The following is a 26,035-nucleotide window of genomic DNA, read 5'->3' as shown; positions in this document are numbered from 1 at the left end:
ATCTCTGAGCTGATGTGGTGACTCCATGCCTCCATTGTCATACTCTCTGGAAAGAGTGTTTCAGACTTTTTAGATCTATCAAGACTATTTTTTAAGTTGATTGTGATTGGGAGGAGGAGAATAAGACAGCATGTGAGCCTACCAGAGTCGTTTTTCTGCTAACCTGTGCTTATTATTTTCTTTTAAAGAAAGAAACAGTTGGAAGGGGATTTGTTTTTGTAGGGAACTTGTTAAAAAAGATTCCTTTGTGTCTTTTCAACTTAGGATCAAATTTTCTTCTTCCTCTAAGGGTAGCTGGATGTCATTCATTCACACAAATCTGAATTGTCACACTTTTATGGAACAAAGCCCTTTCTTTTTGACATAACACATGTAAAAACAATTCCAATCTTGCAGTGACCTTCACATAGAGGGAGGAAAATCTCTTCTAATTTTGGGATCCAGGTGTTTGTTTAAAGGTCATGACTGTATGAGAGGATGTTGCATATTCACAGACAACATTAAGCTGGAGCAGCAAAACAGGTTGTCATGTTGCAGTTGAGCTATGGTAACTGTGTTTATACATATTTTTACTTATCAATTTTTAATTATCAAGCGATGTAATCTGATGTACACTGATTTTCTTCCTGGTTTTAAGACAAGTTAGATAATCTCATGGCTTAGTTCCCTCATGCTTATGATTCTGAGGCAGGAAAAATATATCAGAATACAGATAAAAATACACATGCACGTTTACATATGCACACCCATGTACACACACAGAGATATTTCTGGAGGAACTGGTGAACATTGGAGGGATCAGAGATTTCTTGTATGTCAACATCTGTAAGGTTCTTTATCAGTCAGGTTCTTTATGAGTAGAAACATTTGAACTCCAAGCAAAGCATAAATACCAAGAGCAGGAAAAGTTGGAGCTTGGTTAATGCAAATGCGTAAAATCTTTTATAATTTCAATGTTTTATAATTTAAAGTAACTTAGGAACAGCCAACAAGTTCTATGAGAAAGCAGAACCTTTTGCCCAATGTGTAAAAATATGTCTCCTTAGGTTCCTATCAGAAGGTCACACACTCTTGACTTCTCTGCTAAGACACGACTATCAGAGGATCCAAACTGAGTAACTGCTGGTCTCTCCTGATCTGTGACTGACCAGGCACTGGAGAGAGAACACCAAAGGTTGGGCCTTTCCAGAACAGCTCAGTAGTTCATCTGCCACTCACGATACATCTGAGGGGCCTCAAGAAAGCACAGCACAGACCTGGGTGGAAATACTGTTCCCATAGGTCAGACCCACCCAGCAGTGTGGACACTCACTCTTTCTGATTTGTTTTGAACCCAGAGTTATCTAAATTTTGCAGAAACGATGTGTTGGAAATCTGAGTTGGGGACAGTGACCAAGGCAGAACACTCCAAAAGCTCGTGAGGATTGAAAGGTTTCTGAAATCCCTTGCTGGTGATTTTCAGTGACACAGAACTGTGACATGCTCCCTACAGAATTCCGGTGTGTTGGGCATTCCCCACCTCTCCCTAAAGGCAACAAGAATCTTAAAAAATGCTTCTGAATTATACAGCATTTAATCCCCAGCTGCTCCAGGAAAGTTAATTCTAATTCTGCTTGTTTGTCTTAACGTTGGTACTCCAACTGTTGACTTTTTCTGGCTTTACCCCCTCTCTGAGGACACCCATCCTACTTTTCCTAATAGCACGGTGCTCCTACACCCCAAGGTCACCTCTCTTACCTGTGCAGGCCATATCTTGATCCAGTCCCACTGCTTGCCCAGACCTTCCTGTCTCTTTAGTCCTTACCTCTTGTTCCTAACCTGTTTTGTTGCTCTAGGCTCTCTCCTACCCCTTGGATTCTCATTCACCAGCCTTGCCCTCACCCTGCTCCCAGTGCCAGCCAACCTTCCGTCTCCATCACAGACCTTTTCATGAAACTATTTCTGCCTCTGCAAGGCTGGATGGTATTTTCTCTCTTATTGGTGCTTTGACAGGTAGATTCCTTGTGTTGTGCTGCCCATCTCTCCCCTCCTCTCTTTTTTATAATAAATTAAGCTGATTTTTCCCACTCTTACAGCTCCCAAGGTCAGATTCTTAGGAATAAGGCCCAGCTCTTACTGGCTCTGATACAACACCACATACCAGATGCAATATTAGTAATGTTTGCTCATCCCTTATGGTAGAAATTGGACCACAACATTTTGTAGGAGAGAGCCACTCTTTTTTTTCCTTCGACTTGAAATTTAAATGCTGTTCAGTGTCTAGAATAATTTTGGAAGAGTCAGCCATGGTAAATTTATCATTTTGAAATATAAATTTTTCTTTTTCACAGGTGAAGCAGTTGACCTAAGGGACAGCAAAAATAAGTTGAAATGGCAGCCTGTTCCTCCTACCTTTTCTTTATTTTTAAGTTTCTACTCAGAAACTATGGGTTCATCCAAATGCTAAAAGCCTAGTGATCATTTTTTCTCTAGATTCTTTCATACAGTTTATTCACACACAAAAATGAAATACTGATCCATTGTTACAAAACATCATGGAAAGGAGAAGATTTACCAAATGTCTGAAAAATTATTCATGTGCATACATATCCATGATGTCAGTAGAATATTGTTTTACAGCTGGTTTTCATTTTGTTCTGTGACACAGGAACAGAGCACTTAGAGAGTCACCGCAAAAAAATACCAGCTGAACATTTGTTTTTGTACTTTAAAGAGAGTTATTAAGAGCTTCAGTTTTATAATTCTGTGGGAAATTGTGGTTTAAGTGGATCCATGACTCACCAAACACTGGTGCTTGTTGTCTGTCAGTGGAGATTATGGGCAAAATGCAGCATTGGATCCCTGTAAATACCACAGCTCCTTGGACCCTTTGTGATACATACTTAACTGCCCTGGGTACCCGGACAGAATTCAGCTGACTTCAAGGAAATAGAGTTTAAAAGGGTCACACACGATGTACAAAACCAGAAATACAAAAGCCCTGTATCTAAATCCCCCCTCCAAAAGCAGTGCTCTGAACCTGGAGCTTAAAGTGCTTTGATCAAAAGGTCAATAAACCAAAAGTAAAGCACATCAACCAAAGAAACAGTGCTAGAGGATCAAACCACAGAGCAGGCTACCTACACAAGGGTAATAGGCAGACATTTCTACATATTTTTCTGATGACCAGTCCCTGTCCCAGCAATTTGGATTGGGTACTGTAAATGCTACTAAATAAAGCAGGAAGATGTTGGAAAAGGAGAAACTCAAGTTACTATGAATTGTTTAGCAATTTTAAAACAGTTCTTCCTTCTTGCAAAGACCGAATGCAGTGTAAGCATGCTAAGCCTAAGTGTAAAGCACTCAAAAGTGTAGGAGTTGTTTTATTTATTTTTCAGTGATGTGAAAGACTCTTAGCAATTATCAAAAGTGAAGAAGGGTGGGAAACCTTCCTGTGTCAGTAGAGGAATTCATATGTTAATTACGGAAATCATAGCTAGGGTTTAGAGTGCCAGATGGTCTGGTTACATAGTTCTGTAGCAGTTAACCATGGTCTGATGGAACCCCTCTGGTCCTGAAGGGCTTCTGTGTCAAGCCCACAAGTTGCTGAGATTCCTCCAGTTAGGTCTGTCCTTCCTCAGCTGGTCCCTACAGCATCCTTAGAGCCCACCAAGCATCAGTTGTGAGATTTCTTCAGGTTCAACAGGGAGCCTTTGGCGTTGGGCAGTGAAAGCAGGGCTAAAAGCAAACCTTCTTTGCTTCTGTAGTCAGCCTCTAGGGCTGAGGTTACATCACTGCAGCTGAGGATCTTGAACTAAATACTTGCTAAAAGTCCTCAGGATGTTTTTTTCCTGATTTGGTCACATCTTGCTTCCTAAAAGCCACCTAAAATAGTCCATGCACAGTCCCTGCCTGTGAGAACTCTGCGATAGAGTTGGATTGTGATTTGTGAGGAGTGTTATCTCTCTGATCCAGAATGTGTGTGTAGAGTAGTAATGAACCTAAAATTATTAATTTGCAAAGATATAAAAATATCACTTAAAAAATTGAAGCAGAAATCACAACACAGTCTTATTACTGGGCTTATTACATGCACGTTCCCTTCTCACTAGTTTCTCCCACATCAACAAAGAACATGACATCATGTGCTTTAAAATTCAGCTAACTTTATGAGAATCCCAAAGAAAAGTCAATATTCCCCCACAATTGCTACTGACCCTCATAATTATGTTAATGGAAAAATGGAGAGAAAACTATAGCTGCTGCCTAATATATTTTTAATACATTACAGATGTTCCTACGATTTTACTGACTGGAAACACTTCATAACTTGTATCCTTAGCCTTTTCCCATACAGCATTTAGGTTTCAGAAAGCAGTAATCTTCTCAGCCCTGGTAGCAATCCCAAGGTCTGAGGAGAAAAAAAACTTTACATGGATTTTTTTTCTTAGAGATTAAACAGGAGGTGGTGTACTCAGGTCCTGGCATAGACGATTTAGATTATATTAGTAGATAGCAAAGAGTGAAAAGTGGAGGAGAACCCAAAATCCAGCTCCAAAACAGCTCTGAAATCGCTTCAGAGATGTTAGAAACCCTATAGATATCTTGCTTTTTAAGTATTGGGACCTAACTCTGCAGTGTAATGGGTTTGAAACGACAAGCTGAAGCTTCTGGACATTTCCATTTGCAGTAACAGTATGTTCCAGGCCATCAGTCCCTTTACAATCATCCCAGCTCTTTGCTAACGCTGTCAATCAGAGTAGGTTGGGTTTTTTTTAAAAAGTCTTATATGAATAAACGGGGAGCAGAAATTTTACAGCACTGTCATACTTTGTAACATGCCTCCAACCAAGTATTCCTGACAATGCCAATGTCTCTTAGAATTCCTCGTGGTTTAGATGTTCTGTTACAACATGCCAGGTATGAAAAAGGTGTAAATACTGCTACTGTGTTCATGTGAAAAGCAGAGTAATTTAATGGACAGTGATGAAACCACTGGCTCTCTTTGTAATGTTTTCCCCCTTTCAGGAGAACTTCCATATCTGGAAACTGGAAGACAAACACAGGCTCTGCAATGTTGGAACAAATTGCTATGTCAGATAAGTAAGTTGAGTCTCATGTAAAAGGTAATTAAAAAAAATTAATGGAATTTTATTGTGAATTGATTTTTAGAAAATCCCAGTGCTGATAAGCAATTCTGAGTAAGTGCATGTCTTATGTTTGTTTTGGGAAAGAAAATCTTCCAATTAGGTGAAAGAAGATATGCCAAGAGTTCCATATGGCTCCTCTCACAGTTCACTCACCACATGCAGCAGCCTTAGGTGCTTATGTACACCCTTAAGTTCCTACATCTGTATCTGCACCTTGAAAACTACTGGAATTCCTTTCAAAAATTTTATATTCAACCTGTCATTCATTTCTTCTGGTTTCTTTGTCTCTTTTACCTTTCAGTCTTACCCTATGCACATTGTTTTAAATTTTTCTCTTTCTGCCTCCTTCATTATAACCAAGCAATACAGTCTTCACTTTGCCTATTGAAATCACATTTCTCTTCTCTACTTTCAATCCTAAATTGCTATTTTTTTTCTTTTATAAATTTCCACTAAACTTCACTGTGAGGCTTTTCCCCCTGTTGATGAGATACACTGAAGTTTATTTCCCTCATGCCATCGTTCCAGCTCTCTACTTTGGTTTATTGTAGTCCCCATTTGCTGCAAGTTCCTCCACAACACCTAAAGCTCTTCTCCCTGAAAAAAATAAATCTGAGAAGCTTTTGGATGGCTACGAATTTTCTGCTGTTCAGCTTCTCCAAAGGCTGCTACTAGTTTTAACTGAAAAAAAAAGTTTTGTACAATAAAAGTGTAATTTGAAAGGTCTTACAGTTCAACAGTAATCCTTTTCTGGTGTTTAGGGGGTTTGTTTGTTATTTTTTTTTAAGTCTGGAACCTACCACTTGGTCCCTCTTACAAGCTGAGGGAGACACAGGAACTGAACCATTGCCTGCCCTGGAAAGGTGAAAACAAGTGAGATGGGAATTGCAGCTCCCTGCTGTCCAAGCCCTGTCTAGACTGTGTGTCCTCGCTCAGCTCCGCTCTGGGCATGGACTGGAGCCACAGCATTTTCTCTTTCTCATTCCCACCCACCTTCCTCTAGCAAGTGAGGTTATGTTTTCACTGAGAAGGAAAAGCAAGACTGTGCTCTGGTGTGTGTGTAATTACAGTCCATGGGCTGTTCTTCTGTGAAAACACAGGCATTGCAGTTCTGCCCTGAGGAAAATGAACAGTATCAGTAGGAGTGGGAAATGCTCCCCTTGGCCCTGCACTTGCTGGAAATACTCCATGTGCTTTGCTTCTGCTTCCATTTTTGAATGTAAGAGAGATTATAAATAGGTATTTTCCTGTTTAATAATAATATATTTATTCAATAATATTTAATCTATTAAATATGTAATTTAATTTTTTATAATTTTTGTGAATTTTGCGAGCTTATATTTATATATAGTATATTTATATAATAAAATAAATAGGTATTTTCACATTAAAACAAAGTCCAACAAACCAAAACTTTGAAGCTAAGGAAGGCAAAAGCATAGAAAAGATGGATGTTTTCTCATAAGAGGAAGGGGTATGTGTGATTACCCATTGAGTGCACACTGCACAGCAAGGGAGAGGAGGGAAAAATAAAGTTTTCTGAAGAGTTGAAGCAGTTTCACGACACAGCAAGAGCAATCAGATCTGATGCATTTAATTTATAATGCATACCATGAATGAGGAAGAAGTGCTTTGAAAGCACTGCCTGATTGACATTGTTCGCTGAATACAAATCTGAGTCTAGAAATTAGAAAAGAAAGATTGTGGCCCAGCAAGGGGCAGAGAGGAGGTGGAGGAGCAGCACATTTCAGTGTTACACTTTCTCACTGCCCCCCTGTTTGAGGGGCTCTGCTCCCCAGATAGTTCCAGAAGAACAGAGAGCTGTGCCAACAGTGCCCACCTCACCTGGCACACCTGATATTTTCTGTCAGACACCTGGAGCAATCCTGTATTAATTGCCTTTATTATCCAGGGCTGCTGCACACTGTATTATTGGCTCTGGGAAAATAAGAACTGTGACTTTTTGTCAAACCTACTGTGAAAACCTCAGGTTTAAAACACTACAGGCTACTCCATCCAAAACCTCCCTTTCCAAATATAACTATATTTTTCCAGCTCTGTGTGTGTTGGCAGAAGATAGACTATTAAAAATACTTTCACAAATCTGATTCATGTTTCAATATTTTAAGGAAAATGTCTTCATTTTTGTTTTCATATAAAGTCCAGATATTTACTGTTAAAGACAAGTTTTGCTGTCCTCATGACTTTCTAAGATACACAGTATTTAGTAGCAAAAAAAAAAGTTATTTATAAACAAGTGCATGCAAACTGTGCAGTCAGTGCATCTACTGATGTTGAAATTGTCAGGCATCCGAAGAAACCTCTTATATTAGACAAAAAACATGTTTCCCGCAGGAAAAAAAAATTATTTTCATTTGTTAGATATTACCATCAGGATCTTTTCAAACAGTTTTATCAATTTCTTTGTATTCTGCTGGAAAGAAAAACTTTTCCACTGGAACAGATTTCATATAAGAAAATATAAAGAATGTGACCTAATAAGTTCACTTGGAAAGGATGCTGTTACTGAAGATACTTGTACATGAATGAGACTCTCGGCCCAGCAATGAGTTTCCTTTGATCCTACAGTGAAATGCTGTTTATTACGGCAATGGGTTTTGCAATGGAAAATCCTGAGGTGGCAAATCTATGGTCATGGTTCAAGGGCTGGAGCAGGAGAGAGTTTGTTAGAGGAAACAGCTCTGGTTTAGACTCCAGGGCTGGTCAATGAAAGTTTGTGATAAATGGCTTCTTTTTGTTGGGTTCTTTTCTAAGCAAATCCTGTCCTTCAGTTGGTGTCACTGTGATATCTGCCTGCATAGCCTTTCAGGGTCATTTCATCACAGACTGATCCCATACCCAGCTCTGCTGTTAGTTAATGAACGTTCCCAGTGTTGTTGTGTGTCCCCTTGGTCAGTCCTTGCCATTGAACGAGCACACACAGCTCGTGTCACCCCAGGCAGTTCCCAGCACAGTTCTGTGCTGATGTCACCTGCAGCTCTGGGCTTGATCACACAAATTGCCTCACTCTTTTACTACTAATTCACACTTCACCCCCTTGTTGGTCAGATAATCTCTCTATTCATAGAGAAAGAAAGAAAAATAAATCATATTCCTGCGTGTAGAATGGGTCAAATGTCCATCCCTTGGGACGTATTTCTTACCATGATGTTGCAAAAGAAGCAGAGGAGTTTTTATATTTGGTACTGTATGAAACACTAGACTTTTTTAGGATCTGTGGAATTCCTTTGCATTCTTTGAATTCCAATTGAATTTTGTTGTAGTTACCCGTAACCCTACATGAAGAGAATTATCCTTGTCTGCATGCTATATAACATTTAAAGTCATACATCTGGTTCTCTTGTGCCATCTTAAGGGTTTTCTGGCTTGATTTCTCTTTTGCCATGTTCAGTGCCATAGGTATAAAGCCATCATTGCCTCTTTGGAACAAGTTGAATCTGTAATTTGGGATGGAGACTCACTCACTTTCCTGATACAAGAGTAAAACCCAACCATAACCAAGCACACTGCCAAGCATGATAGGTAGCAGGACCATCACACTTGAACCCGGACAATTTCCCAGAAAAAAACAAGCCTACTTTCTCAAAACCTTTGGCATCTCTGAAGCCAAAGAAACTGGTCAGATGATAAATCCTTCTACTGTGGAGAATTTCTGTGGCAGCCCAGCCACAACCAGCTGGGGGTACTGGCATGAGGGCTTTGGCAGTGCAGGGTGGGATAGAGCTAAATGTGTTTGTGTTTCAGCACAGCTTATCTTCAGGTTACTCACAGCTGAGAGCAAACACAAGAATTTGGATCCATCTAAACTGGGACAGAATCCAGCATAACACTAAGTCAGGATAGAGAGCCACAGCTTTGCTGGAGTCTACTGGGAAAAGCAGAGTAATAAGACCAGTACCTCTAAGCTACTACTGTGAGAAATACAACTGACAATACAGGGAAAATTCATACAGGGCAAATGTTATATAGAATACATTACTAGGTAAGCCTGTAGAAAATCAAGAGCCTGATGAGATACTCACAGAAAAAAATTATTTTTATGAAACAGGTACAAGCTTTGGGTTGACACCTGTTCTGAAATATTTGGTGGTTTGGACATCTGTGCTGTTAAAGCTGTACATGGAAAGGATGGAAAAGATTATATTTTTGAGGTAAGCAATTCCACTTTTTTCAATATATGCTTTTGTATATTACACACAAGTAAACAACCAAGTAAAGAACATTTTTTGATAGTTAGGCATTGCCTTATTTGTGTTTCAGGAAAGGCTGTGTATTTTTGAGCAGTGTTGAAATCATAATACAAAACCACATGTCCAAATTAGTGGCAACACTTGCTGGAAAATGTAACCATATAGATGGTAATGTCTTTTAGTGTTTGAGAAAATGTACACAAACTGCAAAACAAAACCAAATGTGGATGTCACATTTTCCCAACCCTTATGGTTTCTTTCCTGAGCAGGCTTACCAGTTTTTCCTGGAAGGTTTATAGATAGCACTATCCCAAGGGAACCCCAACAAAATTATACTTTTCCACAGAAAGGGAGATTAGGAATGAAGTGGAAACAACTTTTTTTGTAGCCAAAATATTGCCCTCTAGATCTGAATCCTCATGAATCAGAAGTTTCTACCATTGGTAATTTTGAAAAGTTTAAATTTTTCATTTACCTTAAGTTTATTATGGAGAAATATCACTTTATGTAGCCATAAAACAAGCTGTTATCACTTGCCTATCACACAATTCAGCATTTCTTCAGCATCTTCCATGTTCTTAGAATTTTATTCAGGAGATGGGCAAGGATCTTCACAATCTTCCCCAATCTAAAAGAAGTTGGTGAAGCAAAAGTAAGAGTATTTTTTCTAAACTATGAGAGTAAGCTGGTGCTTATGAATTAACCCTTTCTAGTTCTTTGTGTTCATTTATAACAGAAACGCTTTGTAGAAGCGAAAACGTTTATTTTGTCACAGAGTTAAACAGCTCTGTGTATTTCACTCTCATCTAATTTCACAGAACTATTTATCACTATTGCCGTTGCTAATAATTCCCAAATCAATAACAGCACTTTAAAGGCCTAAGCAGCTCACAGTGTTAAACAAACTGAATCAGTCACTGCCTCCTGAGATGCTGAGGAGGATTTCAAGAAATCGTTGCCTTAGTCTTCCTGGCCAAATCAGGCCTCAGTGTGTCTTATTGTATCAAAATCCACTGTAGCATAAAATCTGGGATTCCACACTGAACTGCCTCCGTTCTTCCTCCTAGGATCCAGCCTTTCCCCTCCATTTCACCCCAAAATTCCTGTAAATCTGTAGTGTTTGACCCAAGGGCTGAGATTTGAAAGAGTGAAAAAAAGGTGTTTTCCTCTTTCTGCAGCCAGAGTGCTCTGACCTCTGATGATCCACTCTAGTGGGAATTCCTGAGCCCAGGAATTGTCCTGTGTGCTGCTCCACAGCTTGGCTGTGGCCATGGTGTGTCTTGGACACATCTGCCTCCTGGGAAGGTGCTGATTTCCACTCCTCTCCAGCAGCTGGGCTTTGGCAGCCTCCCTGGCCATTTAAAGTGTTGTAGGATGCTCTGCAGTTCCTGTACCCCTAAACCTCTCCGAGGTTGGGCCTCAGCCTTTTCCACACACCCCCATGTAGCCAAATTCATTACATTTGAGAGAGTTCATGCTGATTTGGCTGGCTTTAATGCAATAAATTTCAACCTCAGTGTTTGAACTATAAAATAAAGAAATATGGATTATTTTCAGATAAGATCTCAGTTATCTCGTAGTAGTTAAAAACTGAAAGACTGCAAGCAAAAAGTTACAAAACTGGAGCAGGACTGCTTTTTTTATATATCTTTTAATAAGGGTATTCTTGTAAGAAATAGAGATTTCACAGACAAAACAATGCTTCCTGTGGAAGTGGAGGATGTCTCCTTTATTTTAACAGTTGACACCTCTGTGGAATTCCTCAGTTAGCAAGTTCCTGTCAGACTTTTCATTCGCTGAATGTGACTGTTTCCACATTTTTGATATTGTGCGATATTTTAAATTTCTGAGCCAAGCCAGCAAGCACCGTCAGCCTCCATGAAACCAGGCACACAAGCTTAGACCTGCACTGAGAGGTCTGCTGGGTAGGAGAAGAGGAGGGAGCAGTTTTTTTTGAAAATTAAATAGCCAGTGCAAATAATATAATGGACTGAGAGACTGCCTCCCTTCCTGCTTCTGAACAAGTGCCCTAATTTTCCATGCCAGAGGCAGCCATACTTCCTAAAACCCAGAATTCTAAGAACTGCAAGATACATCAGGAACTGGGTTTATAGAGCATTTTGATTAGTGTACATAGTGGATGTTGCATTTTAAGAAAGAACAGATAGAAGCGTGATAATTCTTGCTGTTGTACAGAATCAGCTCAATTGTTTGGAAGATGGCAATGCTCCTCAACAGGGATATTTAGAATCTGTGTGAGACATTGAAATAGAGAAAAGTTTTGCAAAGTTCACATCCAACAGAGCATCTGTACAACTTATGGTTTTGCTACTAAAGAGCCAACTCACATCAACAGTTATTACACTGTAATTTTAACGGGCATTGCACCAGAATCCATGATACAATGAAGAGTAAAAGACTGGCTGCACCAGTATAGGAAGAATTTTCTCCTTTTGTGTCCTTTCAACATGAGAAAATAAATGCTGGAAAATTAAAGCTGGCAGGTACATGGTATAATCAAGCACCAGGAGCTGAACAGGACAGTCAGTCCATAAATCCTGGATTTACACCCAAATGCAGTTCCATCCTGAAACCTGTGCTCTCATGTTTTCATGGGAACTGATTCATGGAACCTACAACAAAACTGAGTGTTTTGGTATCATTGCTGGTGTGATCTGACAAGGAGCACACAAACTTCCTGATGGATGAAATAATGTATGCAGAAATGTTCTTCCTGCTTTTCAGTTTGAACATCAGGCCAGTGTAACCTCCAAAAGGAAGGAATATGTGTCACCCACCCTCAGAGGGAACAGGAATTAGAGTAGAATTCTGCTGAAATATCCTTCGTGTACTCAGCATTTTAGGCAGAAATTAGTTCTGTAATAAGGTTGGGTGAACAGCATTTTGCATGAATAACTACTTAACACAAAAGTGTTCAACAAGAGCTTTAGGACATGCATAATTGAAGACAATAGTTTTAAAATACCTACACTGTGTAAGTATTACATGTAGCAACTCATATGCTTACAAAAATCCATTTTAAACTAATGTTATAAAGTACAACACATAAACTACTTTTTACATTACTGTTTCTGGAAGGTAATTAGTTAATTTCATATTTCCTTTTTTATCCTATACCAAAATGTTATTATTTTAGAGTTGCAGCCATTCAACTGCTTTGTGACGGTCGTTTTGTTATTCCCTGATTTAATATTGTGCTTTCGTTTATTCCCCAAAACCGTGGGGCAACAAATTGTGCTAGTGGCTGATATTAGAGAATCAGTACAACCTTGTTCTCATGAATCTAACGTTCTAGTGGTATCTCTTAAAAACACCACTTTAAAGTGATCTTTTATGTATGACCTAATACAATACATTTACACTGCAGGTAGGAATGTGTTGGTTCTTAATGTTAGATCCAGTCACATGCCCCACTTCTTCAGGAAGGGTAAACATATTTTTTCTGTTTTAATTTCTCCAGTTGTTGCTCTCCTCTATATATTTGATTAAAATTATGACAAATGTTAAATAACTTGTTTTTTTAAAGCCCCCTGGCCATTCCAGTTATGCAAAGTGTGCTTGCTGTGTAAGTAAAGTAATGACCATTCAGGAATAACCTGGAAGGATTAGAGAACTAAAAGAAAAGGAAAAAAAAATAAGAATATTTAGTGACACTGAAGCAGTTCTAGACACACAATTTCTGCATACACAGATATTGTTATGAAAAAAAGAAATACCCAGACCTTTATTACTGTCTCCCTCGTGGGAGGTGCACGTTCCTTTGAGCAAGTAGGTCTCCATGTAATAAAAAACCAAGACATTGCAAAGTAAGTACAGCTTTATAGTTTTGGGTGGTAGATTTGGGTCCATTTTATAGATTTGGTTTGGTTCCTCAGTGCTAGTTTTGCATCAGTGTCTTCATCTTTCTATAGCCACCCGACAGATTTCTGGTCACTTGATCAAGCTGAAGCCAACAGTGCTGTTGTTTCCCAAACATTATAAAAAGGATATGCTTTTACTGTACCATTCATCTTTCCACACTACTATAAATGCTATTCCCAGGGGATGCTGAAGGACGTCTATTTGTACTTTCTTGCTCTGCAGTTGAGGGATACCTTATGCATCCACAGGAAAAAATCCAAACCAATTTTTCTGAACACAGGAAGGATGAAATATTGAATTAATAATATTATTCAAGCACAAAACAACCCCTCTTTTTCTGTGAAGCTTCACAGTCCCTGCATTTTTTGGGGGGGAGGCTCTAGGAGGTAACTTTGCCCTTTAAAAGAATATGGTCTTCTAAATATGGTTCCTTTGAAAGAAACTACCTTCTCCAAAAGAACCCAGTGGTTCTTCTCTGTTCCTGCCCTACTCCAAGAGAGACCAATGAACTAATTAAAGAATTACTCAGATAAATGGAGGGGCTGTTAGGTTGATCAGGAGGAGGGTCAAGTTATTATTCTGTTTTATCTGTTAATTTAGTGTCTTTTCTTTTCCCCTCAATGGGAACACTCAGCTGCCAAGCATTGTCATGCCAGAGACAAGCTGTAGAAACTAGATTCTTGTTAACACATCATTTATTAACACAACATTTTTAACCGTCTCCCCTATTATTCCTAATAAGACTTCAAATTAGGGTACATTCAACTTTTAACTTCTTAAATATAGGAAAGACTTTTAATCTTCCCATTCTTAAATTAACACTTCTGTAGTTTCAATACTTGAAGGAACAGATCCTCACCTTGTTTATATTTCTGACTCCACTGAATATTATCTTTCCTGTTTCACTCTTGGAAAACCAGACCTCTGGGAAACTAAACAAAAGCTCATGCTGGTGATGAACACAGTAAAGAAGAACAAATGTAAGAGAATCCTTTACAGTGGCCTCTCAGGCAGTCTCCCAAATTTTGCTCACAATTGAATGAGTGAGTGGCTGCAGCAGGTGTCTTATTTCTACTTGCTTAATTTTACCCTGAGCTAAATTAAAATTAGCTTCCAAGTGGTTTGTGACCTAGAAAGATGAAAACTGTTTGGATTTCACGAAGAAAACTTTCAGCCACCAATAAACCCACACAAGAAATTAAGAAACTGTATTTGTGCGTAATTGTATGTGAAGTTGTGCTTTGGCACAACTTTATTGAGTACGAGCCTCTAATGCTTCCTGCCAAGTGCTCAGAAACGAAACTGTCTTCCAGCTTTCCAGCCATTAAAGAATATCCTCTATTCAGGTTAGGAAGGGAACTAAATTCAAGCTGATAAAGTCAGAAGTCTCTCATAATTTATGATCTGGAATATATTGAACATTTAGAAATATTGAATATTTAGAAGTCTAAATTACACTTTTGGTGGTATAAAATCAGTTATAATTAAGACCACATCTCTGTGAACAATATTCCAAAGCAAGAGCATTGCTTCATTTCCTTAATATAACTTAATTATTCCTAATAGGACTTAATTTAACTTAATAAGAAATGGTTAAGAAGGTACGATTCTAGAAAAAACCCCAATTAAGATTTTTCCAAGTTTATCATGCATTAGTGCTGACTTCATTAATACATTCCCTCACATGTGGTCTTCCTGTGATAGAAAAAATCCGTTTATTCAATGGCCTTATTTATATTTTGGAAGTAGCATATTTACTCCACTGAAATTTTCCAGACATCATTCCTCAAACAATGACACCAGCTCTTCTTTTAGATAGAAAAGTAAATAAAGTGTATTTAGTGACATAGTTAATGAAGGGGGCAAATATGTTTTTCTAGGACACTGGTTTGCATTTGAATGGAGCAATAATTATTGAGCTGCATCAATAACATTAATATTTTGGTTTCCATCCTAAGAATAATTATTCGCTAATTTTTTTTTACGCATCATATTTATGTTTATTGTATCTATTGTCAAAATACTTGTAACTTTTTAAATTTTAAACTAACAGCAATAGCACTTCTTATGGGTGACCAGCTTAGTTTTCTTTAGTAGGTAATGAACCACACTGTTAATAGGGGAATGAATACAGGTAAAATTCATGTGATGTTGAAACAGTTATCATTTTATAGATTGAAACAATCTCTTTCACATACTCTCTTTGAAGTGTCTCTGTTTTTCTCAGTTATGTTAACTGCATTTCCTGTATAGTTTTATCTCTTTTTTAGTACAATTGCCTAAGTTCACAACATACAAATTCAGAGTCATCCGGAGATTTTGATTGAATGTAGAAATTATTGACTTGGTTTGTTTTCGTTCCAGATTAAATCAAGACCATATCAATTTGTCTGTAGGCACTGGATCCTTCATCTAGAAGTGCTTGATGCACTTTGCCAGCTGTTCTTATTTTTCCTGCAGATGTTGTTATTCACCCACTACAGGAGGGACTGTAAAAGTTTCCAAGCAGTCACCACTGATTTTCTGTACTATCCCCTTCCGACTCCTCAGGTGTGGTTACGTTTCCAATGACAAATTATCTCTGCATCTGCTATGGAGACCTCAGGGAAGGCCCTGGGATTACTTCACATCCAGTCACTCCCTCACTTCTCAGAAATCACACCAGCTCTTCTTAGTCCCATTTAGTCTTAAATAACCTCCTCAAACTGTTAGTTTTTCTTTAGGTCAGTGACTTTCCTATACTGAGAATTAAAATCTGTATCAGCCTCTGCCTTTACAGTCAAAATTTTCACCGCAATCAGAGACATCCAGGTCCAACAAAAACAGCCCAGAAGAATAACATATGGCTGAGGTGGTAACACCACACAATCCAGCTGCCCTTACTCAGAGTTTTTTCCCAGTTCTCCCACTCTCAAACACAGACCTTCAAAATGACCCTTATTCACAACGAAATTAATTCCTCCTCCCTCTGTACTCACCAATCATCCTACCTTCTGGAATTCATAAGTCTTTTCCTATTTGGGCTGGGTTTTCCTAAAACTCTGACCAAGACATCCCAAGTCTTTGGTGGTAAACACGTGGTGCAATGGAGCTGTGTCTGGGCAGTGGCAGAGGAGTCTCTCCCTCAAACATGATGATCCCTTTGTAATTACTGATATCTTATAATTGCATTGGGTCCTTTATTAATCCCATCCCATTTCCTTTCCTATTCATCAGAGTTAAACAACATTTCTCTTCTCTTTCTTGTGCCAGGCTTGGTCTTGCAGCCCAAATTTTAGATTTCAAATTTTAAAACGACTAATTCACTAAAAGATCCTGGTACTGAAAGGTCTTTCACTTTGTCACAGAATTGTGTTGACTTCAACATGCTGCTGTACTTTCTGTCACTACTGCTAATATATCCAGTCAGTTCGTGAGTGATAAAAGAAATTCATCCATAGGATTGGCTACTGAAATGCTTATAAATAAAAGGTAACAGTGATATGAATGAAGTGACTATAATTCATAGTGACCCATGTTGTTACGGGCATCTGCAAAAGTAACAGATTTGATTATATAAATTACAGATGTCTTTTTTTTTCTATGAAATCCTCTTGGTGGGATGTACTGAACTAAAAACTGGCTGGTTTTGAATGGTGTTTTAAAACTAGCACAGGCTGTAAATAGACTATTTATCAACAGAGTGCACTGTATATGTTTAAACTTTGTTAAGTCTTCTAAAGTAGGCAAAATGTCAGCATGACGTTCCTGTTAGTGCTCACAGGCGCAAAATATTTTTATTCTGAAGATACATTTATATAAAACATTACTGACTTGTGGTAACTGTCATTAATTATTTTGCTAGGAATGAAAATAGACTGCCTAAAGAAAGTCTGTGTGTGAACTTGCAGTTGTATTAGTACTTCAAACCAGAAATTCAAACCAGATCCTCCAGATCTTAATCCTGTCTAATCCTTTGGCAGGACCTTATTTTAGGCAATTTATTTCACAGTCATTCCAACTAATTGTTTTAATGTAAGTGAATGGTAAACAAAAGGAGGTTTTCTTTGCACACCTGTGAAAGATATAACTGATGCTGGGTGAGAGGGGGGCTAATATGCACCTCATAGTGTATATTTGCTAAAATGCACCTCATAGTGTATATTTGCAAAAATAGCTGCCATTAAACCCTGCCTTCAAGGGGGGCAGATTTTTAGGTCACAGGTATCACTCCCCCTCTGAACATCAAATGGTTTTCAGTGGACAGCTAATCATCCAATGCCCTTGACACCAACATCAAGACATTCTATATTCAGTCATTATTAACACTTTACAGATCCTCTGGTACTTTGGCTGCCTCCTCCTGCCAGGCATGATGCAATTACGCTTGCAAGAAACAGCTTAGGATACAGTGAAGTGGATCTTTCAGCATTATGACAATGTGAAGACATAGAAGCAACTGAGCAGAAATTAATATTAAAGATTTGTATCTCAAGTGCCACACAACCTACATTTTGCCTCTTCAGAAATATAACACATTGGTTCAATACTTTTCTCTCAATTAATTAAAAACACTGGGGATGTTCCACTTAAAGTTATGATTGTTAAAAAAAAAATATGGTAAATTTTCAAGAAACTTTCAGTGTACTCATTAAGCATTTCTTCACTGTTGCTGATGTGGCCCAAGAGTGGAAAACCATTCATTCATTTATTGATAAACATTTGCTCTGGAGTTCAGTTATTATTGCTCTGTTTACTTTGGGGTTATTTTAAAGGCTTTTGGCTGTGAGGAAGCTCAGAGGAGACATCCTAGATCTGAAAATCCCAGCACAGGTGTTGCCAGCATTTTGGTTGTCAGTACACAATGCCAGTGTCTCTTGTAAATGAGCAAACAGAAGAATAGTGTAAATTATTTTAGACTTCAAACTAATGCCATTTTTGGATCAAAGTAGTCAGTAAGAATTTCCGTAGCACTCACCATAATTTGAAAACCTCAAGGTTAGGTTCATATTATTTACAATGTAGTTCCTTCCCAACTACTGAGCAAGATGAGAGATTATGTTCCAGTGTCTTAATGGACGTGCATGTTCTTTTAAATCCAAGTGTCTTTTTATATACCCAATTTTTGTGTCTGATTCCTAGAAGCACTTGAGTCTCAGTTTAACAAAATTACTTAGAAATTAAGAAACTTCAGGTGCAGGCATGGAAAAGGGAAAGAACAGCTCTTTATTAACAAAACCCAAATAAACAAAAAAATGGTGCAATCAGAACTTTCAGAAGAAACAAAACAACGTCCCAATTTCTCGGGTGGGGAGGAAGAAACCCGGGGCAGCCAGGGAAGGGAAAGGGGGAGAAGCCTGAAGGTAAACTGTACCAGCAGTCCCGGGGTGGGGGGGGGACACTGAGGAAAAAATTCCAACGTCTCTTTTCAAACCTATGACATCATCCACCCCTGAATTTTTTTCCATACTAACACTCTATATCAGTTTCAAACTTTCCAACCATAGACATACGTACATTACCCCAACTGTGTACGTATTACAAATATTTACATACAAATACAGGAAAAATGTTATGGGAAATTCACCCAAAAATTAGGTCCCCTTGAGGTATACACCATGTTTCTCTGTCTTCCAGCATTACCTACCACGTGCTACCTGATCCTTGAGCAAAAACAGTGCCATGAATGGGTTTGCCTTTGCTCGAGGCAGGATTGATCCAAACTGGTTTACCTAAGATACCTCTCATGTGAATCACTAGGACTTTGTCCCCATCTACAATGTGAAAGGACTCTGATTGGGCAGGGCCAGCTCGGTTGATGGAGTCTCTGGTGTAGACCAACCATGTAGCCTTTGCTAGGTGCTGATGCCAGTGCTTGAAGATCCCTCCACCCAACGCCTTCAGGGTGGTTTTCAACAGTCCATTACACCGTTCAACCTTCCCCGCAGCTGCTGCATGATATGGGATGTGATACACCCACTCAATGCCGTGCTTGTTTGCCTAGGTGGTAACTAAGCTGTTCTTGAAATGAGTCCCATTATCTGCCTCGATGCGCTCTGGGGTGCCATGTCACCACAGGACTTGCTTTTCAAGGCCCAGGATGGTGTTTCGGGCGGTGGCGTGGGGCACCAGATGTGTCTCCAGCCCTCCAGTGGTGGCTTCCACCATGGTAAGTGCACAGCGCTTACCTTGGCGGGTTCGTGGCAGTGTGATGTAATCAGCCTACCAGGCCTCCCCATACCTATACTTACTCCAGCGCCCACCATACCACAGGGGCTTCAGTCTCTTACCCTCTTTGATGGCAGCACGTCTCACAGTCATGGATAATCTGGGAAATAATGTCCATGGTTAAGTCTACCCCTCAGTCTCGTGCCCATCTATAGGTGGCATTTCTGCCCTGATGGGTCTGAAGCATCATGGGCCCACCATGCCCGGAACGACTCTCCTTTGTGCTGCCAGTCCACATTCACCTGTGACACCTCGACTTGTGCAGCTCGGTCTGCCTGTTCATTGTTGCAATGTTCCTCATTGGCTCGGCCTTTGGGCACATGGGCATCTACATGGTGGACTCTCACAATCAAGTTCTCTACCCAGGTAGCAGTGTCTTGCCACATATCAGTGGCCCAAATGGGTTTCCCTCTGCATTTCCAGTTGGCCTTCTTCCATCTGTCCAACCACCCCCACAGAGCATTGGCAACCATCCACGAGTCAGAAGCTTTGGCCACTTCTCTCGTTCAGCGATGTCCAATGCCAACTGGACAGCTTTGAGCTCTGAGAATTGTCTCGATTCTCCTTCTCCTTCAGTAGTTTCTGCAACTTGTTGGGTGGGGCTCCATACATCTGCTTTCCATTTACGTTTCATCCCTACAATGCAATAGGAACCGTCAGTAAAGAGGGCATAGTGTATTTCTTCCTCTGGTAGTTGATTTTACGGTGGGGCTTCCTCTTCTTCATCTGCTAGACCAAAACTCTCACCTTCCGGCCAATTTGTGATGACTTCTAGTATCCCAGGGCGATTCAGATTTCCAGTACGGGCATGCTGCGTGAGCAGAGCGATCCACTTACTCCATGTAGCATCAGTGGCATGATGTGTAGAGGACGCCTTTCCCTTGAACATCCAACTCAGCACCGGTAGTCGAGGTGCCAGGAGGAGCTGTTCTTCTGTGCCAGTCACCTCTGAGGCAACTGGTACTCCTTCATAAGCCGCTAGGATCTCCTTCTCTGTTGGGATGTAGTTGGCTTCAGATCCTCTGTAGCTTCGGCTCCAGAATCCAAGTGGGCGGCCTCGGGTCTCGCCAGGCACCTTTGCCAGAGTCTCCAGGAAAGACTCTTATCCCCAGCTGCAGAGTAGAGTACCTTTTTCACATCTGGTCCTGTCCTGACTGGCCCAAGGGCTACAGTGTGTGAAATCTCCTGATTAATCTGTTCAAATGCTTGCTGCTGTTTGGGGCCCCACTGGAAATCATTCTTTTTGCAGGTTACCAGATAGAGGACTTACGATTTGACTGTACTCCGGGATATGCATCCTCCAGAAACCTATGGCACCCAGAAAAGCTTGCCTTTCCTTCTTGCTGGTCGATGGGGCCATTGCTGTGATCTTATCGATGATTTCTGTTGGGATCTGACCATGTCCATCTTACCACTTCACCCCCAGGAACTGGATCTCTCGGGCAGGTCCCTTGACCTTACTCTTTTTTATGGCAAACCCGGCTCCCAGGAGAATTTGGATGATTTTCTCTCCTTTCTCAAAAACCTCCTTCATAGTGTCCCCCATACGATGATGTCATCAATGTACTGCAGGTGTTGTGGAGCCTCACCCTTCTCTAGTGTGGCCTGGATCAGTCTGTGGCAGATGGTGGGACTGTGTTTCCAACCCTGGGGTAGTCGGTTCCCGATGTACTGCACACCCCTCCAGGTGAAAGCAAACTGCAGCCTGCACTCTGCTGCCAAGGGGATGGAGAAGAACGCATTTGCAATATCAGTAGTGGTGTACCACCTCACTGCCTTGGACTCCAGCTCGTACTGGAGCTCCAGCATGTCTGGAACAGCCGCACTCAGCGACGGGGTGGCTTCATTCAGGCCACGATAGTCCACAGTCAATCTCCATCCTCCATCAGGCTGACACACAGGCCAGATGGGGCTGTTGAGGGGTGGGTGGATCTTGCTGACCACCCCTTGGCTCTCCAGCTCACAGATCATCTTATGGATGGGGATCACAGAGTCTCGGTTCATTCATTACTGCCGGCGATGCACTATTGTGGTGGCAGTTGGCACTTGCTGTTCTTCAACCTTCAACAGTCCAACAGCAGAAGGGCTCTCCGAGAGGTTTGGTAACAATTCACCTGCTTAGCCACCTCTGTCTCCACAGCAGCTATTCCAAAAACCCATCTATGTCCCTTGGGGTCCTTGAAGTACCCGTTCCTGAGGTAGTCAATGCCCAGGATAGATGGGGCATCTGGACCAGTCACAGTGGGGTGTTTCTGCCAGTCCTTCCCGGTCAAGCTCACCTCAGCTTCCACCATGGTCAACTCTTGAGACCCTCCAGTCACCCCAGAAGTGGAAATAGTCTCTGAGGGCATTAACGTGCATTGAGGGCCAGTGTCAACTATGCCTTGTATTCTTGTGGGTCTGACGTGCCCGGCCATCAGATCCACACAGTCCAATAGACAGGGTTGTCCTGTGCCTCTACCTGGCTAGAGCAGGGCCCCTCTAACACTGGTCTTCGTTGGGGCCATCACAGCCCTTTCCCTGTGAGTGCATTCAGGAGGAACCTTCTAGTGGGTCAGACCCTTGTCCCTGAGATACTGGTACTGCACTTACTCTCATGGGTTTCCCTTTTTCTCTCTCCTTCAGCTCTTGTCTGTCTGCTCTCTCTAACTGGGGAATGTCTGGCTCTGACTTCAGAGGCTGTGGTTTGCACTGGTGACACGTGGAAGCTGCTTTCCTTCATCTCCTCTCTGAGTTTCTTCTGTTCATCTTGTACTTCTGTAGTCAGTGCCTTGAGGTTCTCAACCATTGTCCCTAAAGTGGAGATATGGGCGTTCCTTGGGATCCATCCCTGTGAAAAACACCAGAGTACAGGGCTGCAGGTGACATGGACATACCTTCACCTGCTTCTGAATAGTCTTGCTGCACTTGGCAAAAGGATTGCCATTTCTCAGAAGTAAATTAAATCCTATTATTTTTTGAAATAAGAACATCCAGTGCCATTGTGAATAGTTATTGGAGTTATTATGTTATGCTTTTATTTCCCCTGAAACAAACACAGATGTGCCAAAAGTAGATACACTGGAGAAACAACAAATATTCTGGAGAAATAACAAATGTTTGTAACCCACTGAAGTGATGAAATTCAGTATTAGTTTTATTGACCTCAATAGCTGCAATAAATAACCACTGAACACTATTAACCTGTCACATTTAGAATGGAAATGTGCACATTTTTATTTTCCTCTCTGCTATCCTGCTTTCTTTGTAGAAACTCTTACTTCTTACTTCAGGGGAGACCTCATCGCTCTCTACAACTACCTGAGAGGAGGTTGTAGGCAGGTGGGGGTTGGTCTCTTCTCCCAGGCAATCAGCAGTAGGACAAGAGGGCGTGGCCTTAAGCTGCGCCAGGGGAGGTTTAGGTTAGGTATTAGAAAGAAATTCTTTACAGAGAGGGTAATCAGCCATTGGAATGGGCTGCCCAGGGAAGTGGTGGATTCTCCGTCCCTGGAGGTTTTTAAGATGAGGCTGGACGTGGCACTTAGTGCCATGGTCTAGCAACTGTGGTGGTAGTGGATCAAGGGTTGGACTTGATGATCTCAGAGGTCCTTTCCAACCCATCTGATTCTATGATTCTATGATTCTTTGCATCAGCTGCACTGCCACCACACTACTTTTTGAAAAAGGGTATCAATAATAACAAGGTATTATTTAAATTTTTTCATGAATCAGTGGGGATCCAACCTTTCCTAGCAAAATCCCACAAATATTTAGGAAGCTGGAAGTTCTACTTTGCATGTCCATGTTCTAATTCAGTTCATGAACATGGAATGAGCCACAGAAAGAAAAAACCTTCAGATATGTAGCTGAGACAGAAGAACAGCTGCTTCAGATTTTCAGCAGATCACTGAACAGCTTGAGAAATCTCATTTTCCTTATCTGCTCTGTGCTTCCCACTGGAGTCCCATTCCCCAGAGAGTGAATCCCCAGGTGTCCTACTGAACCTGTATTTTGTGTGAAGATTGGAAGGGGATGCCATTGCAAAGTTGCTGCTCTCCTGCTCTGCTGCCCCGTGTCCTGCACTCAGGCTTTATTTTCTGATGTAGCACGTACCATTTCTACAGCTGGTGTTTGACTTCTGTTAAAAACAATTAAGTGAATAGATGACCTGACATTCCAAACAGCTGTGGAAGAAGTTTCCTTTGTGCCACTTCTGTAGCTGCTGATTCATTTTGCAGGTCATGGACTGTGCGATGCCTCTGATCGGGGAGCACCAGACCGAAGACAGGCAGCACATAACTGAGCTGGTCGTAAGCAAAATGAACCAAATGTTGTCCAAAACTCCTATTCCATCTCCTCAGAGACCCACTGCCACTCAGCAGCCTCAGGTAGGAAACTTTTACTTTTAAAATGCAACATCTTGATATATAATTTTAAGCTCAAAATTTTCCTCAAAGAAATTGGCTGGAAAACCATGCAGACACCTGAAACTACAAGGATTCAAGATCTTATTGACATGTTTTATCAGTTTGTCATGTTTAAATGAGATTGTCTCTAGGTATAATCAAGAAGTGCTAGTATTGGTGTGTTTCTACCAGGAAATGATAACTGTGGATTCAGTGAATTACCAGAATTTGTACTGTTTCCTTTCAGCTACATATGTATAAAATATCATGGAAATAATAAGAAATAATAATAAGTCATAGACAACCTTTGCCCTGAGGATGTCGGAAAGAACATTAAGATAATAATTCTTGTTGTTCCTATGAGAAATTAATTACATTATAATCTTTTTTATATGTGATGCAGTACATGAAAACACCTTAGAAATCTGGAAAACTCCTGAAATATTTTTAGCATACTGGAAAACGCATGCCAAAGGTTGCAAATAGATGCACTTCACGTATTTTATCTTCTGTGGCCTGGCAATTACAGTGTGGGGATGCAGAATTCTGGCCCTGGCCTTGCTTGCAGGCTTTCAAACTTTGGAAATCATCTTTGTGTTACCATTTCCATGCTTACGAAATGTGAAGTTTATTTTACTGATAGTTTAAAATAACTTCAGGGAGCGCGGTGTTTTCGTAAAAGGCTCTGAGAACATAAAATTTTTTGCTCCTAGATTGGAGAAGTATGGATTTGATGGGTGGAATATTAGGGCAGATGTCCGTGCCCAGAGTTATCGATGTTCAAATGTGTTCAAATGGAAAACAATAGCAAGCGGTGACCCTGGAGGGTCTGTGCTGTTTAACACCTTTATTAATGGCACTGAGTGCACCCTCCGAGTGTTTCTGGATGACACCAAGCTGTGTGGTGCATACAGACTCTGGAGAGGGAAGGGATGCCAGCCAGGGGGACCTGGGTGCCAGAGTCCTGCACTTGGGCCCTGGCAGTCCCCCACTGTCACCCAGACTGGGTGATGAATTGGTTGAGAGCAGCCCTGCCAAGAGGACTTGGGGATGGAAAACTGGGTATGAGTCAGGAATGAGCACTTGCAGCCCAGAAGACCAACTGTGTCCTGGGCTGCATCCAAATGGTGACCAGCAGGTCGAGGGAAGTGATTGTCCCCCTCTTCTCCACTCTGCAGAGCTACCTCCAGCTCTGGGACCCCCAACATAGGGGCATGGACCTGTTGGAGTAGGTCCAGAAGAAGCCACAAAGATGCTCTGAGGGTTGGAACCCCTCTGCTCTGGAAACAAGCTGGGAGAGCAGGAGGTGTTCACCTGGAGAAGAGAAGGCTCCAGGGAAACACTACTGAGGCCTTTCAGTACATAAAAAGGGCTTATAAGCCCCTTTTTTTAACCAAGACTGTAGTGACAAGGTAATAGTTTTAAACTGAAAGAGGGTAAATTTAGATTAGATATAAGGAAGAAATTCTTTATGGTGAGGTTGGTAAGAAACTAGAACAGGTTTTCCAGAGAAGTTGTGCATACAGGAAAATCACTCTGACCATAACCTGTAAGGATGTGTTGCTGCTCTGGACCAGCACAGCTCCATGGGGATCAGTTAAGGAACAGAATAAGCCAAACTGTAATACAGGAGTTACCAAGCCTAAATCAAGAATCTATTTTTACTTCCAGTAGGCTCCACACCAGGTAAACAATTTGAAAACAATTTTGTGGCATACCTCAGACAGACTAGTTCTTGAGGCAGAATGACTAATTTGTTGTTCAAATATATCATCATGCTTTAAGATGCAAAAATACCCCAGCCCACATAAAAAAGTGGTGTGGCTTCTATTTATAATATGGTCACTTGAAACTAAGCACAAAATTGTTTCAACCACAGAACCACATACAATGGAGAAGTTTCCATCCAACATGACTCAAGTCCATTGTAAAGGGATGAAAAAAGAAAGACAAGGAGGAAAAAAATAAATCACCTTATGCCAAAATAGCTTCTTTCAGGACTAGTAAATTATCCATATATTAAAATGAAGGAAAGAGTCAAATTTAGAGTTTCCCAGGCAATACAAGTCAACATAAATAAAAATTTAAACCAATAATAGACATTACTGTAACATGAATAGATTCATATTTGATAATTCACATTTTGGGGAAAAAAAATAGAAGTTCTTGAGTCAGCATGCTTTCCTGGATCTCAGAGAGGGCAAGAGAGGAGGAACATTTA

General features: G+C 40.6%; 1 protein-coding gene across 1 annotated transcript in view; it reads left to right on the top strand.

Moving 5' to 3' along the window:
• The window catches only part of SYN2 (synapsin II), a 179,590-nt gene that overhangs the window by 131,611 nt on the left and 21,944 nt on the right, over positions 1 to 26,035 (top strand). The window contains exons 8-10 of the mRNA XM_032699341.1: positions 5,008 to 5,082; positions 9,199 to 9,301; positions 23,647 to 23,796. Of these exons, the coding sequence (XP_032555232.1) occupies positions 5,008 to 5,082; positions 9,199 to 9,301; positions 23,647 to 23,796 (328 nt within the window). The remainder of the gene's footprint in view (positions 1 to 5,007; positions 5,083 to 9,198; positions 9,302 to 23,646; positions 23,797 to 26,035) is intronic.

The sequence above is a fragment of the Chiroxiphia lanceolata genome, chromosome 11 (assembly GCF_009829145.1).
Source record: "Chiroxiphia lanceolata isolate bChiLan1 chromosome 11, bChiLan1.pri, whole genome shotgun sequence".
Taxonomy (NCBI): domain Eukaryota; kingdom Metazoa; phylum Chordata; class Aves; order Passeriformes; family Pipridae; genus Chiroxiphia; species Chiroxiphia lanceolata.
The sequence above is the reverse complement of the archived record's forward strand: the minus strand, read 5'-3'. Positions and strand labels throughout refer to the sequence as shown.